This window comes from Melopsittacus undulatus, chromosome 4, assembly GCF_012275295.1.
Source record: "Melopsittacus undulatus isolate bMelUnd1 chromosome 4, bMelUnd1.mat.Z, whole genome shotgun sequence".
Taxonomy (NCBI): Eukaryota; Metazoa; Chordata; class Aves; order Psittaciformes; family Psittaculidae; genus Melopsittacus; species Melopsittacus undulatus.
In genome coordinates this window covers 61,352,832-61,366,609 of record NC_047530.1, presented here as the reverse complement: position 1 = coordinate 61,366,609, position 13,778 = coordinate 61,352,832, and the positions used below count along the sequence as shown (strand labels likewise).

The following is a 13,778-nucleotide window of genomic DNA, read 5'->3' as shown; positions in this document are numbered from 1 at the left end:
TGGTGACAGGGCTGAGGTGGGCGGGGAGCCATTTTGCTGCGTGGGGCCGCGGAGCCGGCGACCCCGTGTAGTGGACGCGGCTCTGTCCCGGCTCCGCCGTTCCGTCCGGACGAGCCCGGTGCTGCGGGCCGGAGGATGCGGAGGAGTAGAGCCGCTGCCGCCGCATCGTCGTACGGTCCCCGGGGGGCGGCTGCCGCCTGGCCCTGGCGGCCGCAGGCGGGCCCGCGCGGCTGAGGCGGGCCCGCCGAGGATGAGTGCGGGCTGCGGGCCGGACCCCCCGAGGAAGAGAGTCCGGTCGAGCTCCGCGAGCCCTGTCGGAGACTTCCAGGGAGAACGGCAGCTGCCGCCGCCGCTCGGTCCCCGCCAGGAGGGGCCTGGCGGCAGTAGCTTTGGCGGCGGCGGTACCGCCACCGCCGTGGGGAACAAAGGTTTGTACTGGCCGGGGCTGTGCTCTCCCTGGAGCAGGGGCAGCGGACAGGCGAGTGCTGCGGCTGGGCTCCAAAGGGGGCTCGCTGAAGGCCTGTGTCTGCCCATCTCCCTTCCCTGCGGCGGCTTGGGCGGTTTCAGGGTGCCCGGGGGCTGGGATGTCTCTGCCCAGAAAGCCTGGGCAGTGCTGAACTTGCCCCAGCTTGGCCGGAGCCTTGCTTGGCCGCCCTCGCCAGGCCTGCGTGAGCCGCGGTCTCGGCGGGAGGAGACGGTCGGGTCTAGTGAGGGCTCTGCCGAGCCGCTGTGTGTTTCCTAGATGCTCACTGTATCTCTGTTGTGCTTCTGTTCCCGTGATACGCTTGAGGGAAGGCAGTGTTTAATGGCGAGAGGCCGCTTGTTACGGTGCACGTAGCCTCGCCGGAGCTGGCCTTCCGAATCGTCTCTAACGTGGCTTCGTCGTGCCAGCGTGTCTCGTGTACGCGACCCCAGTGGTGTGGGGCAGTGCTTGTTGCTTCCCTTTGGAGATGGCTTTGGGTACAGGACGTAATTCTGGCTTTGTGCCTGATTCCTTAGAAACTGTCAGTGACTGAAACCATCCAGGTGAGGTGTGAAGGTAGTGTATTTCGTATGTGAGAGCACAAGTACTTGTTGCAGGAGAAATGATGTTCAGCCGGGCTGTCACGGCAGGGAGAACTTAAGGGTAAGAACAGGAACCCACATGAGCATGTGGCTGCAGGCCTAGAGCGCTCTAGGTGGCGTGTGGAGCTCCTCCTACTGTGTAACAGTGCTGTGTTGAAAGTTCCCACATGGCTTCCTTAAGTTATTTTTATTTAGAGCTAAGCTTGTCAGTATGAAATTTTAATGCACAATACAGTACCTATTTCAGGAATAGAAAAGAATTCAGGGAGGGAGGGAAAAAAACCCAAATTTGCTATGGTATTTGGTTGATGTGTTAAGTGTCAGTAACCTGTAATGAAGGTGTAACTTTGTATAGATAATAGTGTAAAGTTATTATCTACACATAAAGTGTATGTACTCCTACAGAGTGATGAATAAGAATATTTTAAAAATTCAGTTGTTTTCCTCATTGGCAGTTCCTGAGGAATGGCTTGTCATATGGGAATGATTTGAGGAATCTTGAATAGAAATTTAGAGACTACTTTAAAAAAAAGAAAAAGAAATTTATGCCAGAGCTTGGGTTTATTGTTTACTATGAATGTAAGCAGATGTTGTCTTTTTGTTGCCTCTTAAGTTTTTACCACTTTATCTGTAACAAAAAGAGATGTTAGTAGCATTAAACAAAAATTATGTGTGTTGGTTATAGAGCTTAAATGGCTAGTTGGATGCTAAAATTCAGACCAAAGCCATTTCAGTTCTGTTCTGCATCTGCTGCTATCGTTCCTGTTTGTTGTGCTAATGAGTAAGTATGCTTTCAAGTTCACAGCTGAAGAGGTAGTCGGCTACCTTTGAAGAGATTTATTTGTCCCATGTTTTAGCATGTCTCTATTTTTTTTTTCTGGCTGCTGCTTTCCTCTTTAGGTAGTATGGGTTAACACTTCAAATAGAAGGGGGTAAAATTTGGTAAACAGACTAATAAACTTCAATTTTAGTAAATCTTTAGAAATAAAGATGTTTTCATAAAAATCCATCAAGTTGATGTTTTTGTCTGTGTGGGATGAAGCTGAGTGTTGAAAATTTGGATGGCTGAGTATGACATAGGTAACCTTGTTCCTGTAATCCACATGCACTTTGCATTACTCCCTGGTGACCTAGTCACATGGCGGCAGTTCTGCACTGAATTAGTGCAGCTTCAAAAGAACTTCAAACGATTTAAACATTTTCTGTTGATTACTTTTCCATTTTAGAAATTCTGCCTTGTTGATGGGGATACTTGGTAACCAGCTGTGGAAGGTTCAAGGCCTTGCTTGGTAGCATTTATGAAACAATGTCTCTGAAGTTGCCCCTGGCCTAAGCTATCCCTGCTACAAGTTACATAATCTCCATTTGCAGTAAAATGCTGAGTCTTTCCATAGTGACCATTAATAAGAATAGTCAGATCTGCTATACTGGTTAAGTTTGCAAAACTATTGTTGCAGTTAGGGGGTTACACATTTTTCTTACCCATTTGAAAGCAGTGAGAAAACACCTTGCACAGTCAGCAGTGGCAGGTATGTAATTTCTCTTGGAAAGGGAACTAAAGTTAGTTGCCAAACTTTCAAAATTACCTTTAAATAACACCAAAATTCAAAAACCCTTCTTATACTAATAAAGACTACCTTCCAGTTGTGAAATAATTGATTTGATTTTTTTCTCCCTATCCTCCCAAGTCTCTAAATAATGTGCTGCTGTATTGAGCACTTGTCTGAACTGCAGCATCAGAGAAATAAGACTGATCGAATTCACTGGAGCTCTGTCATTGGCAGTAAATCTGAGAAAGTTGTGTCACATTTTGTTGCTATTTAGGGGAGTAAACATCAATAGACTTTACAAGTTATGAATGAAAGGGAAAAGAAAAAGTCCTTTTCTCAGCACTTCCAGTGTGTACGATCTTTATATTAAGTGCTATGTTTCACAGTATGCTACTTACAAATAAGGTTCTCAGCTGGCCCTTCTAAGATGCTTAGTTGTTAGATTTTTGTTTGTTTAAGCTATGTCATGTTGCCTCTTCATTCCAAAATTCATCAGAATTAAAGGTGGTAATGAGAGCTGGAAAGTTCAGTTTGCCTTTTTTTTCTTTTAAACTAGTTATTCACTCTTTTTTTTTTTTAACCATAGTGAAAAGAATGTTGGATTAAAAAAAACACCACACACCAAGCCTGGCTTTTATAAAGATTATTACAGAAGCTATAGCTGCTGACTGATGTGAATTAAATATTGCATCACATGTAGTTTTAATAGTGTTAGTGCCTTGATGTTCCCTGTATTAGAGATGTTAATGAGAACTTGAGGTGTTTTTATCTTCATCAAGTACAAGCCATCTTATTCATATGCAATCATTTTGCAGTTTTATCATGCTTCATATAATAATGTAGTGAACTGTGGTTTTTCAGTTTGTAAACAACGGACAATTACCAGTTGGTTGGAGAATAAAGGACCCAAGACAACTGAGTCCAAAAGGTAAAATGAACAGCCTATCTATGCAAAAGTTGTGTTGTTTGAGTGGTCCTGTTGGGAGCTCAAATTGCAGGTTGTTGGTACAGCTAGCTACTGAAGAAAAAGACAACCCCATTTCTGCTGCTTTCCTTACCTTGGCACATCATCTTGAATATAAATAACTGAAAGATTTTCACTACAGAGAGCTAACTAGTTGCCCATCCCTCCCATCTAGCCCCAGAACTTTATTGTTGACTTAGCTTCCTGAAGCACCTCACTATTTAGGTGAATAAATAATGCTGTTCCTGCAAAGAAAAATATTTGAACATGTAGTGAGGGCAGGCAACTGCTGCATCCTGTGACAGTCAACCAGTTAGCTGTAATATCAGACTATGTCCTTTAGTCAACAGTTCTGCTTTTATTTTTGTTTAATGTAGGACAATAACAATTACAGATTTTGGCTGATGTTCCTGTATTTAACTCAGTTCTGTTGTTAATTTACAGACAAAAGTCTGTTTTGGTTCATCTCATTGGACTGTGATTGTAGTATAAGCATGTGCAGCTTGACTTAGTTTGGACCAGAATTTACAGGTACTCAAATGTGTCTTCAGGTTATTTTGTGAAGGATGTTGTAAAAGTTTTGCGGTTGAACAGCACCAGGTCAAGTTTGGTATCTTCTGCTCATGTAGCCTGTCAGGAAAAATATTTGCAAGGTAGCATTAAAGTTAAACTTCTAAGAGTTTAACTATGTGATGCAGAGGAGTAACATATTTTTCTGTAATTACAATTGTAAATGTAGTGGTTTATTTTTCACTGATGTTTGTAAATAAATAGAAATTGAAATCTGTAGCAGTCCTAAAATAGCTGGGAAAACTTGTGATAATTATTAATACAGAAGTACACAGGGCCAAGGTACCAGCTTACAGGTTGCAGAAAAGCAAAGATGTTAAGAGGGTGCTTAAGGAGGGAATGTTTTTGTTTTTATTATTTTTTTTAAGATGCTCTATAGGGTATTCCTTTTATATGCCCTCTTCAGCCTTGCTGACAGATTACAGCCTAGCCAATTTCAAATAGCAAGTTAGTCATATAAGCATTTCACATGTCTTTCTATTGAAGTTAACATCACAATTTTAAATTGTCATAGAATTGCAGATTGGCTTGGGTTGGAAGGGACCTTAAAGATTATCTACTTCCAACCCCCCTGCCATGGACAGGGACACCTTCCACTAGACCAGGCTGCTCAAAGCCCCATACAGCCCAGTCTCAAACACTTCCAGGGATGAGGCATTCACAGCTTCTCTGGGCAACCTGTACCAGTACCTCACCACCCTCAGAAGAAAGAATTCCTTCCTAACAGCTAATCTAGATCTGCTCTCTTCTAATTTAAAGCCAGTTCCCTCTGTGCTGTCACTGCATGTCCTTGTAAAAAGTCCCTCTTCAGCTTTCTCTTAGGCCTCCATCAGGAAATTGAAGGCTGCTCTAAAGTCTCCCCAGAGCCTTCTCCAGGCTCAACAAGCCCAACTCTCTCAGCCTGTCTCTATAGAAGAGGTGCTCCTGCCCTCTGAAGATCTTTGTGGCCCTCCTCTGGACTCGCTCCGACAGCCCTTGTCCCTGTTGTGTTAGAAGCCCCAGATCTGGATGCAGTACTCCAGGTGGGGTCTCATAAGAGTAGAGTAGAGAAGAAAAATCACCTCCTTTGACGTGGTGGTTACAATTCATTTGAATTTGAACACTGTTCGATTTGGTGTTGTCAATACCTTTAAACAGTCACTTACTGAGATGGCAGCAGTAGCATAACTTTAACTTTTGTTCATCAGAATTTTCAGTGCAGTAACATGCATACATGGGGAGTTAAATTATCATAACATAAGCCCCTCTAAGATTGTTTTGGTTTTAAGTAATCTTCCTGTGGATGAAGTTCCAAGCTATCATCTGTTGCTCCAAGCCCCTTTATTGTTTGCTTTCTTTTTGTTCTGTACTGGTAAAGTTATGAATGCTATCTCTTTATCCAGAGCACTCTTTTAGAAGAGAATATGTTACCATTCAGGGAGGCAATTAGTGCCTTCAGGAATCTATTAAGATGTTCAGTTGCTGAATTTAGGACTGTATAATAATTGCATATTTTCCTATCTAGTAGATATGGGAATCTGGGCAGCGAACCGATACAGAGTTTTTAGCATACTTAGCTTGCACTGTTGATATAAAATGTTGTCACAATGCATTCAGAAAAAGGTATTGACAAAGTGATATATTCACCAAAATTAGTCGGGTTTTTTAATATTCATATGGCATTTATGTGTTTTCATCAGTACACTGACACAAAAATTAGCAGGTATGAAATGACTTTCTAATGTTGTCTTGGAGAATTTTGTCTGCTCATACAAAACTCACTTAATTTCCCTGTGTAACCATTAGGACACATTTTTTTCATGCTTTGTGTAAAATGGCACAGGGAAAACTAGATAATTTTTCTTAAAAAAATTTTAATTGATTTAATGTCATGTAATTTTTATCATAATTTCTTAATATATTTTGCTCTTATGCTTTGTATGGTGAATATTTTTTAAATCAGGGGCAGCTTGTTAAAATAAGAAAATAATAGGATGGGTTTGAGACTATGGACTGCTCTGTCCTGCTCTTGTAAATGATGGATTTGTAGCTCTGAGGGAATGGCTACAAAACCATTGATTTCCTTGCTCACTGTATTTAACCAATTAAAATGAAAGCGAAGGAGTACTTTATCATGACTTCTGAAGAAAATAACTACATAATATCGTAATACTGTTTAGATTTTAGAATAAGGATAAGGAATCACTGGAACATGTATCTAAGGTAAGCAACTGATTCATTATCCTTTGGAGCTTTTAAATAGAAATAGGTTGTTACTGAGCTGCATTCCCCAGTGAAGTAGAAGCTGTTGATCCTAGTAGTGGTCGCATATTATAATGAGTAAAATTATGCAGTTATTGTATATTTATAACAATTCCTTTAAAATAGTGGTATATGTACAGGAATTCCATTTGGAGATAAGGCATTTAATTCTTCTACTTGTCTTTCACAGCTTACACAGCAAAATTAGTAACAATACTGAAGCAAATTCCAAGATGACTTCCATTAAAAAAGAGAACTTTTGTGAGCATGATGTGAAAAAGCTAGAGAATATTTGTCAGCAAAATTACTCAAAAATATCTGCGGAAGTTGGTGCAAAGCATGTAAATTTGCCTCAGACAGGCAGCGTTTGTAGCTGGGAGGCTGAGGACAAAGATCCAGTCTTAGACACAGAGCCTGTGAAGGGGATGCAGTCTGGAGACATCTTTAAAAATGCCAACATTGATCAGATGCACAGAACTGGCAAGCAGGTTCAGAGAGGCTGTGAGGAGAGCAGTGATAACTGTGCTCAGAGGAAATCATCATCTAGCCGGTCTTTGAAAATGGGAAATATGAAACTTTCTTCAAAAGACACTGAGACAGATGGACAAGTGCCTTCATGCAATTCACAGAAGCTGAAGACTTGCGATTCTGTCTGTTTAACAGGTGAACAAGATGTGGATGTAGTTCCAGAAAGTCCACTTTCAGATGCTGGTTGTGATGCTTGTATATCTGATGTTGGGGGTCCTGGGAAACTGAGCAAATGTCAGAGCAGTTCAGGGGATTCTCCTGCTTTTGAGAAAGAAAGTGAACCAGAGTCACCGATGGATGTAGATAATTCCAAAAATAGCTGTCATGGATCAGAGGCTGATGAAGAAACCAGTCCATTTCTTGATGATGGAGAGGAAATTAATATGTCAAAATCCATAAACAAATCTTTTAGAATTCAATACGGAGATGCTGAACTGGAGTCAAGAAAATCACATTTTTCTGCCAAGGGCTGTGAAAGTTTTGAGGAAATAGATAATTCCGTTAAAGAGGATGGTCTGCATACAAAGTCACCTGGGACCTTTCCTGCTCCATCATCAGAACTCAAATGTGCAAAGCAGAGTGTGAAGAGGGATTCCAAAATCACCTCTCACTTCATGAGGATACCTAAAGCTGAAGAGAAAAGGTAGTGTTCTCTCTGCCTCTTCATCTGTTTTTTTCGCGTTTCAGAATTTGGAGCCTGGATTGTGTAACGCATTTTCAAAATGTATGTTAAGTCACAAAAGACAGCTTTGATGCAAGCTTGCAATAACTTATTTTTAATGGGAGTACTTGTGTGTTGTTTTTTAAGGGGATCTTTGTCCAGTCCATTTAATTATTTTTTAATCATTAGAGATCTATTAAAATTGAGAGTTAAAGACACTGTAGGAAGTTACTTTCTTTTAATAAAGAAGTGATTTAAGACCATGGGGCTTTTAGAGCTTGAAAGTGAGTGATAGTACAGGAATGCTTAATGGAGTGTATCTCTGGCATCCATTACTTCATTCAGAATGTCTGAGGAGACCGATGTTTTCTTTGTGTTTTTTTTTTAGTTTCATGTGTCAAAAATACTGTATCTAGTTTGTTAAAGCATCAGTGCTATGTGAAATGAACAGCAGTGGAAATGGAAGCCCTGAGCGTGACCCAGACTTCACATGCTAGGTGTTGTGCAAAGACAAAAGGATAATCTCTGCTCTGAACAGCTCGGATTTCAATGAGAGCTGAGGAAGTGAATGAACAGTAAAGGGAGTAAGCAGAAACAAGTGAACTGTGTGTGTTATAGAACCATACAATAGTTAGGGTTGGAAAAGACCTTAAGATCATCTAGTTCCAACAAGCAGTTATCTCAGTAGAACTAACGTAGGTCAAGGAAGTAGTTTTGCACGTCTTTACTGGGAGATCTTTTCTGGATGCAAGGAGCAGCACAAACCATACTGTTCAAGGAAATGAAGAGGGTGGCTAACTCAGGGTGGGAGTTTGCATTTGAGAAATCTTAAATGAGTGGGTTGGTAGTGGAGTTGTTGGAAAACAAAAAAAGGAAAAAAAATGAATGGGTGAAGAATTTGCTAACAAAAGTATGGAAAAGTGAGTCATAAAGTTAAAAACAATAGATTTAGTCTTTTCACTAATTTAAATGAATTGCTGTTGTAGCAGAGCAGCTTATATTTGTCAGTGCTAGAGCATTGTGTGTTATGATAAATCATGTTTGAGAAGGGAAACTCATGCAAAAGTTTTACTGTATAGGGAATCCTAGAAGTGCTTTACAGAATAATTAGTAAGGTAGAATATGAGGCTGTAGAGAGATTACCGTTTTCATTTTTGGGGCCTAAAATAAGCTTATGTGAAGGTTATAAACCTCAGTGCCAGATGAAATAGTACTGCCTACAGTGCTTCAGAGGGCAATTAGAAAATGTTAAAGCTTTTCTCCTGGTTTTTGTTAGACCAGGTCTCCAGCAGGCAATAGTGTGTCTCAGATCTTAACTTGTTGTGAAAGAAGCAGTAGAGTACCAAACACATTTCAAGTCATCAGTAGTGCTATGCCAAAACTGTCCTTTGGCTCTCAGATGAGCACCTGGACCTGTACCCAGTGTCAGGTTATGTGTCACCATTTGCATGTGATCGGGCAGGTTGGAGGCATTGTCTACACCTGAAGAGACTGGTATATGCGTAGACCGAACAGCTTGGACAATGTCTTTATTGAAGGGTGGAGTAAGCTTGCTAAAGGGAATTTAGAGGTCAGAACAGTACCTCAAAGTGTAGGCTTTTCACTTGTTTTGCATTTCACTCTGAGAGCTTTGTCTTGCATGAGAAATGTGGTATATTACACCAGACATAGAGCAGATTGAGATTTTTCTTCCTCATATCATCTCAGGTATACAAAATACCTTTGATCACTAAAGACGATTAGATTAGTTCATCTGCTCTTGCATATATTTGAATTTTGCAAGTGTTTTTTGGATTGCTTTTCAATTTCTACTTCCATTGCAAGTATCATATGCCTGGTGTGAATAATAAAATCCTAGTGAGAAAGGGTGGTTAAGAAGTTGGAATTAGTTTTGTTGGTTGCTTGTTTTGTTTGTGTTTTTTTTTAGTTTGAAGAAGGAGTATGTGCATCTGTGTATGCAGGTGTGCTTTCTAATAGTTGAAAAGGGGCTGCAGAGGGTATCCTGACAAATGCAGACCAATCAGTCTGTCTCCTGTCCCCAGGTAAAGCTTTGGCCTGGGGTCACAGCAAAGGCTAGCAAATAAACTGTTATAACTCTGGAATGGAAATTTTTGTGTTTGCCTAAGAGGTTTTTTTTTCAGTGGAAATAAAATTTTTCAACATACTTTATTTAATATCAGGAAAGAAAAGTGTGAATTCGAGCCCCAGAGGCCAGGAAGGAAGATTCCGAAGTATGTGCCACCTCCTTTTCCAACTAATAAGAAATGGTTTGGGACACCGATTGAAGACATGAGAAGAATGCCGATGTGTGGGACTCGTCTGCCACATCTGCGACCCTCAGCCAACCATACAGTAACCGTCAGAGTATGATCATTCAGTGTATTACCTGAAATCAAATTTCTTACTGAATTGTTCAATAATATGAAATGCCAAATGTGAGTCTGGTAGTATTAGCAGGTTGTGGAAAACAATGTGTGCCATTCCTTGCAAGCAGACTGGCTGATTTTCCTAAAAACTGGCTTTTCTGTTGCATAGGATTTAGGATATTAAGATCCAGAAGAAATGTAATTATGGTTTCACTGCTTCTGGCTTGTTAGGGACAAGTATTTTTCTTTTGCATAAGAGTGTGTGTACTTCCTTGCCTGAGTTGTAAACTGGAGGAATTTAAATACGCCTTCAGTGTTGTCATGTTACGTTCTCATTTTAATATTTTGGTTTGGGTTCAAGATACATGGAATTTTCAAGACATTTGAGATATGAAAAAGACAATGAAAGATTTTCTGTTAATTTTACCACCACATTTTAGATCCGATCTGATATATTTGAGTTTAACATTTTGGAGTAGTATGCAGTCAGATAATTGTTGAAATGAAGCATGTGAGCAGAAACCTATGGAGTCACAGATAAATCCCAAACAAAATAAAGCACATTAAGTTTAAATGTAAGTTCTGAGAGAATCCGTGCTGCTGGAAGACTGTATAGCAGATTAAGTCATATTATTTATTTTTATGCTTCTGATATTCTGTGGAGTACATTGAAACATTGCTATATCTAGAAGGATTTCTCATCCTCTTCAGTGTTAGCTAAAGAATGTTTTTTTTCTGCACATGACTATAGTTGTATTTTAAACTACCTTTTGAAAATATATGGATGAAGCTATGTAGACACTTAAATACATAGTTGAGGAAATCTAGCTGATAATTGGACATAAAATTATTGCACATATTACCTTTATTTCAGTATGTTTCAAGAGGTTAAATGATAAGGTGGTATTCTTTTCACCAAGTGTAAAACAAGGCTAACAGATTTTCTAGCTGGTCAGTTTGTAGCTTTCCCGTTTTCAGAAAGGATGACTGTAGAGGAGAGCTTTTCTACTTACGTTTTTGTTTACTTTCTATTTCTTTCATTAAAAAACTTAAGAAGTGAGCTCCCCCGCCCCACCTTTGTTGCAGGTTGATCTTCTGAGGGAAGGAGAGGTGCCTAAACCTTTTCCAACTCACTACAAAGATCTGTGGGATAACAAACATGTTAAAATGCCCTGCTCAGAACAGAATTTTTACCCTGTAGAGGATGAGGTAAGATGAAGTATTTACGGTTGTGTAATCAAATAAGTTTGTTCACATATAGGTGAGTTTTCAGTTTACTGCATTTGTTCAGTTGGCAAACTGTGTATAGAATTGGAAAATCAAGTAGATGAACATAACCTGGTCTGAAAAGCCTTATTCTGGGTTATAATGCTTCAGGCAGAGCAGAAGACTTAGTGGTGGTTGCTTTGTTATTGTTCTTTGTTTGTTCTGGGTTTTTTTTTTCCTAGTTATTTTACCCAGACATTGATTTGATGATGTACATCTTTATATATACTTGGAGTATAAACTTATACTCTATATATATATTTCTATACTTTGCTATTTATATGTTACATATATTGTGTGTGAAGCAATTTGGAATACCAACAGATGTGAATGAATTTGTGACCATGTTTTGATTGCAATACTCTGTCAGGTATTGCTGATAGTGAGGTGTACCTGCTGTTCTGGTAAAACAGTGGTTGAGAGCTTAGAGTTGGCCTTGTGTTGCTTGTTGATGTGGTATTTCTTGTCACTGCTCGAGGCTTACTTAAACATACAAACTGAAAAACTTTACATTGGTGAGTAAAATCAGTAGTGTGTGCTATAGCAAAGGCTGTATAATAATTACTGATACTTGAATCTGGAACAGACAATTTTTATAGCCTCTAGGAAGTACTCTGTCTTTTCATTTATCTATTTAACATATACAATATAAATTGAATTTAGTTGATGTTTCAGAGAGAAAGTGCTGATAAGATTTTTGTTGCTGCCAGTCAAGCAAGAAGAGTTGTCTCTGTCCTTTTGGTAGTCTAATAAATGTCATTATTGCTTGCAATGAGCAGTAAGACTTTTGTGTCGAGGCAAAATATCACAGAAAATACAAGTCTTAAATTTGGGTAGGTAGAAGAGTCAGCCACAGCTATATGCTTTTATAATCTGTGCCCTTATTATGTTTTTTCCCAAGTCCAGTTTATATTTTTGAGTTGTAGATTTTATAACTGTGATCATGTTTTGTCTGCAAAACCCGCTTTTTCACAAAGAATATAGAGAACATTATTTGTTCTTGAGAATCCATGAGGAAGAGTGCTGCATATGTGAAAGGCTCTTCATGAAATTTGTGACTTCTTCAGTTAAAAAGGAATTCAGGGAAGTAAAATGCAGTGGACTAGAAGTTGCAGAAGTGCTTTACAGTTACTCAAAATGTGGTTTATCTTTAATGACTTTCACAAATGAAGCAAACTTTATTTAAAAAACTGTCAGGGAAGATAATTATTAGTAAATATGACTTTCTGTTTTGCATAACTTCATCTGACTTTGTTTTGGGGTTTTGTGTTAAAGAATGGTGATAGAACTGCTGGAAGTCGATGGGAACTAATCCAAACTGCCTTACTTAACAAGTTTACTTGCTCTCATGATTTGAAGGTAAGCTGGTAAATTTGAAATCAAGTCTATATACATATAAGTACATTCAGGTTCTCTGTGTGCTATTAGAGATTCTGGCTCAGTCCTGTTTGTTGACTCACTCACAAAAATGAATTAAAAAATTTCATGCTGTTCAAGGTATTCTCTAATGAATTAAGTGTCTTAATGAGTCTCAAGTGTTACCACTGAATATATTAGTTATTTTTAAAACAAATTGTATTTTATAAATCTATGTATAACTGTCCAGCAATATCTAATAGTTTGTGACAGACGTAGCATGGAGGACTTTCCTATAACCAGATGGTAGAGCAATGCACAGGTGCGAGAGTTTGAAACCTTAACTGTTGACACCACTAAAACTGCAACAATTTAAGCTGCTGACAAAAATCTGTAAATCATGGAGATTAATGTGCTGTTGAAAACCCTTATAGTTCTTACTGGCTTTTAATGAATTGTGGTTTGGAGCATCTTAGAATTGCTATGTTTTTTGTGAAGAATAATATAATTTAGATTACACCTGAAAGGCAAGAAAGGAGGAGGGAGGATGTTGTTCTAAAGGGTCTATTTGTTGTTTGGATTCTTTAAGCTCTTAATCTGGTAAAACATCTGCTGTATTGCTGAGGAACGCTTTTTTTTGGTATTTTTAAAGACTGTGAGCACAGGGTGAGGAATATTTACATTGCATGTTGTAGGCAGATCCAGACATGCCTTGTCTGGTTTTGTGCTAGGAGGAAAAACCTGTAGATTAAAGCTTATTCGATGCTAAACCTAAAATAATAGGATTCAGTATTAAGGAGTTGCACTGTATTAATCCAGATCTATAGATTTTGGTAGGCTCTGTGACAGGTTTTAGCCACTAGATGGTACTGTTCCTTCACAAAGGAAATTCCATAAAATCGGTTTTCTTAATATGTCTAAGTTTTATTTTGTTTGCTCTTTCCCCAGGAGGCTATACTGAGGTACAACATTGCTTATTCCAAGAAATGGGACTTCACTGCTCTTAACGACTTCTGTGAGAAGGTAAACCAAGTTGACTTGAAATAGGAACTAAAATAAAATAAAAGTGATTGCTTTGTCTATACATCTCAATGCTTTTGGCTTTATTCCCCTTTTCAAGAGTAAAGGTTTTGCAGTCACCTCTGTGGATGGTTATTTGCCTAGTAACTTCAACTGAAATGATAGTTAAGATTTCTAAACTGGATTAATTT

At 39.1% G+C, this 13,778-nt stretch overlaps 1 protein-coding gene across 2 annotated transcripts in view; it reads left to right on the top strand.

Moving 5' to 3' along the window:
• The first annotated feature begins 53 nt into the window (after window positions 1-53).
• Window positions 54-13,778, top strand: part of PARG (poly(ADP-ribose) glycohydrolase) — a 63,603-nt gene continuing 49,878 nt past the window's right edge. Inside the window, exons 1-7 of one of the 2 annotated variants that reach the window (XM_005153636.3) lie at window positions 54-428; window positions 3,477-3,543; window positions 6,581-7,561; window positions 9,760-9,943; window positions 11,032-11,154; window positions 12,487-12,570; window positions 13,516-13,590. In XM_005153636.3, the coding sequence (XP_005153693.2) occupies window positions 251-428; window positions 3,477-3,543; window positions 6,581-7,561; window positions 9,760-9,943; window positions 11,032-11,154; window positions 12,487-12,570; window positions 13,516-13,590 (1,692 nt within the window). In that variant the 5' untranslated portion in view covers window positions 54-250. The remainder of the gene's footprint in view (window positions 429-3,476; window positions 3,544-6,580; window positions 7,562-9,759; window positions 9,944-11,031; window positions 11,155-12,486; window positions 12,571-13,515; window positions 13,591-13,778) is intronic. The other variant, XM_031053147.2, reaches the window with a different exon arrangement.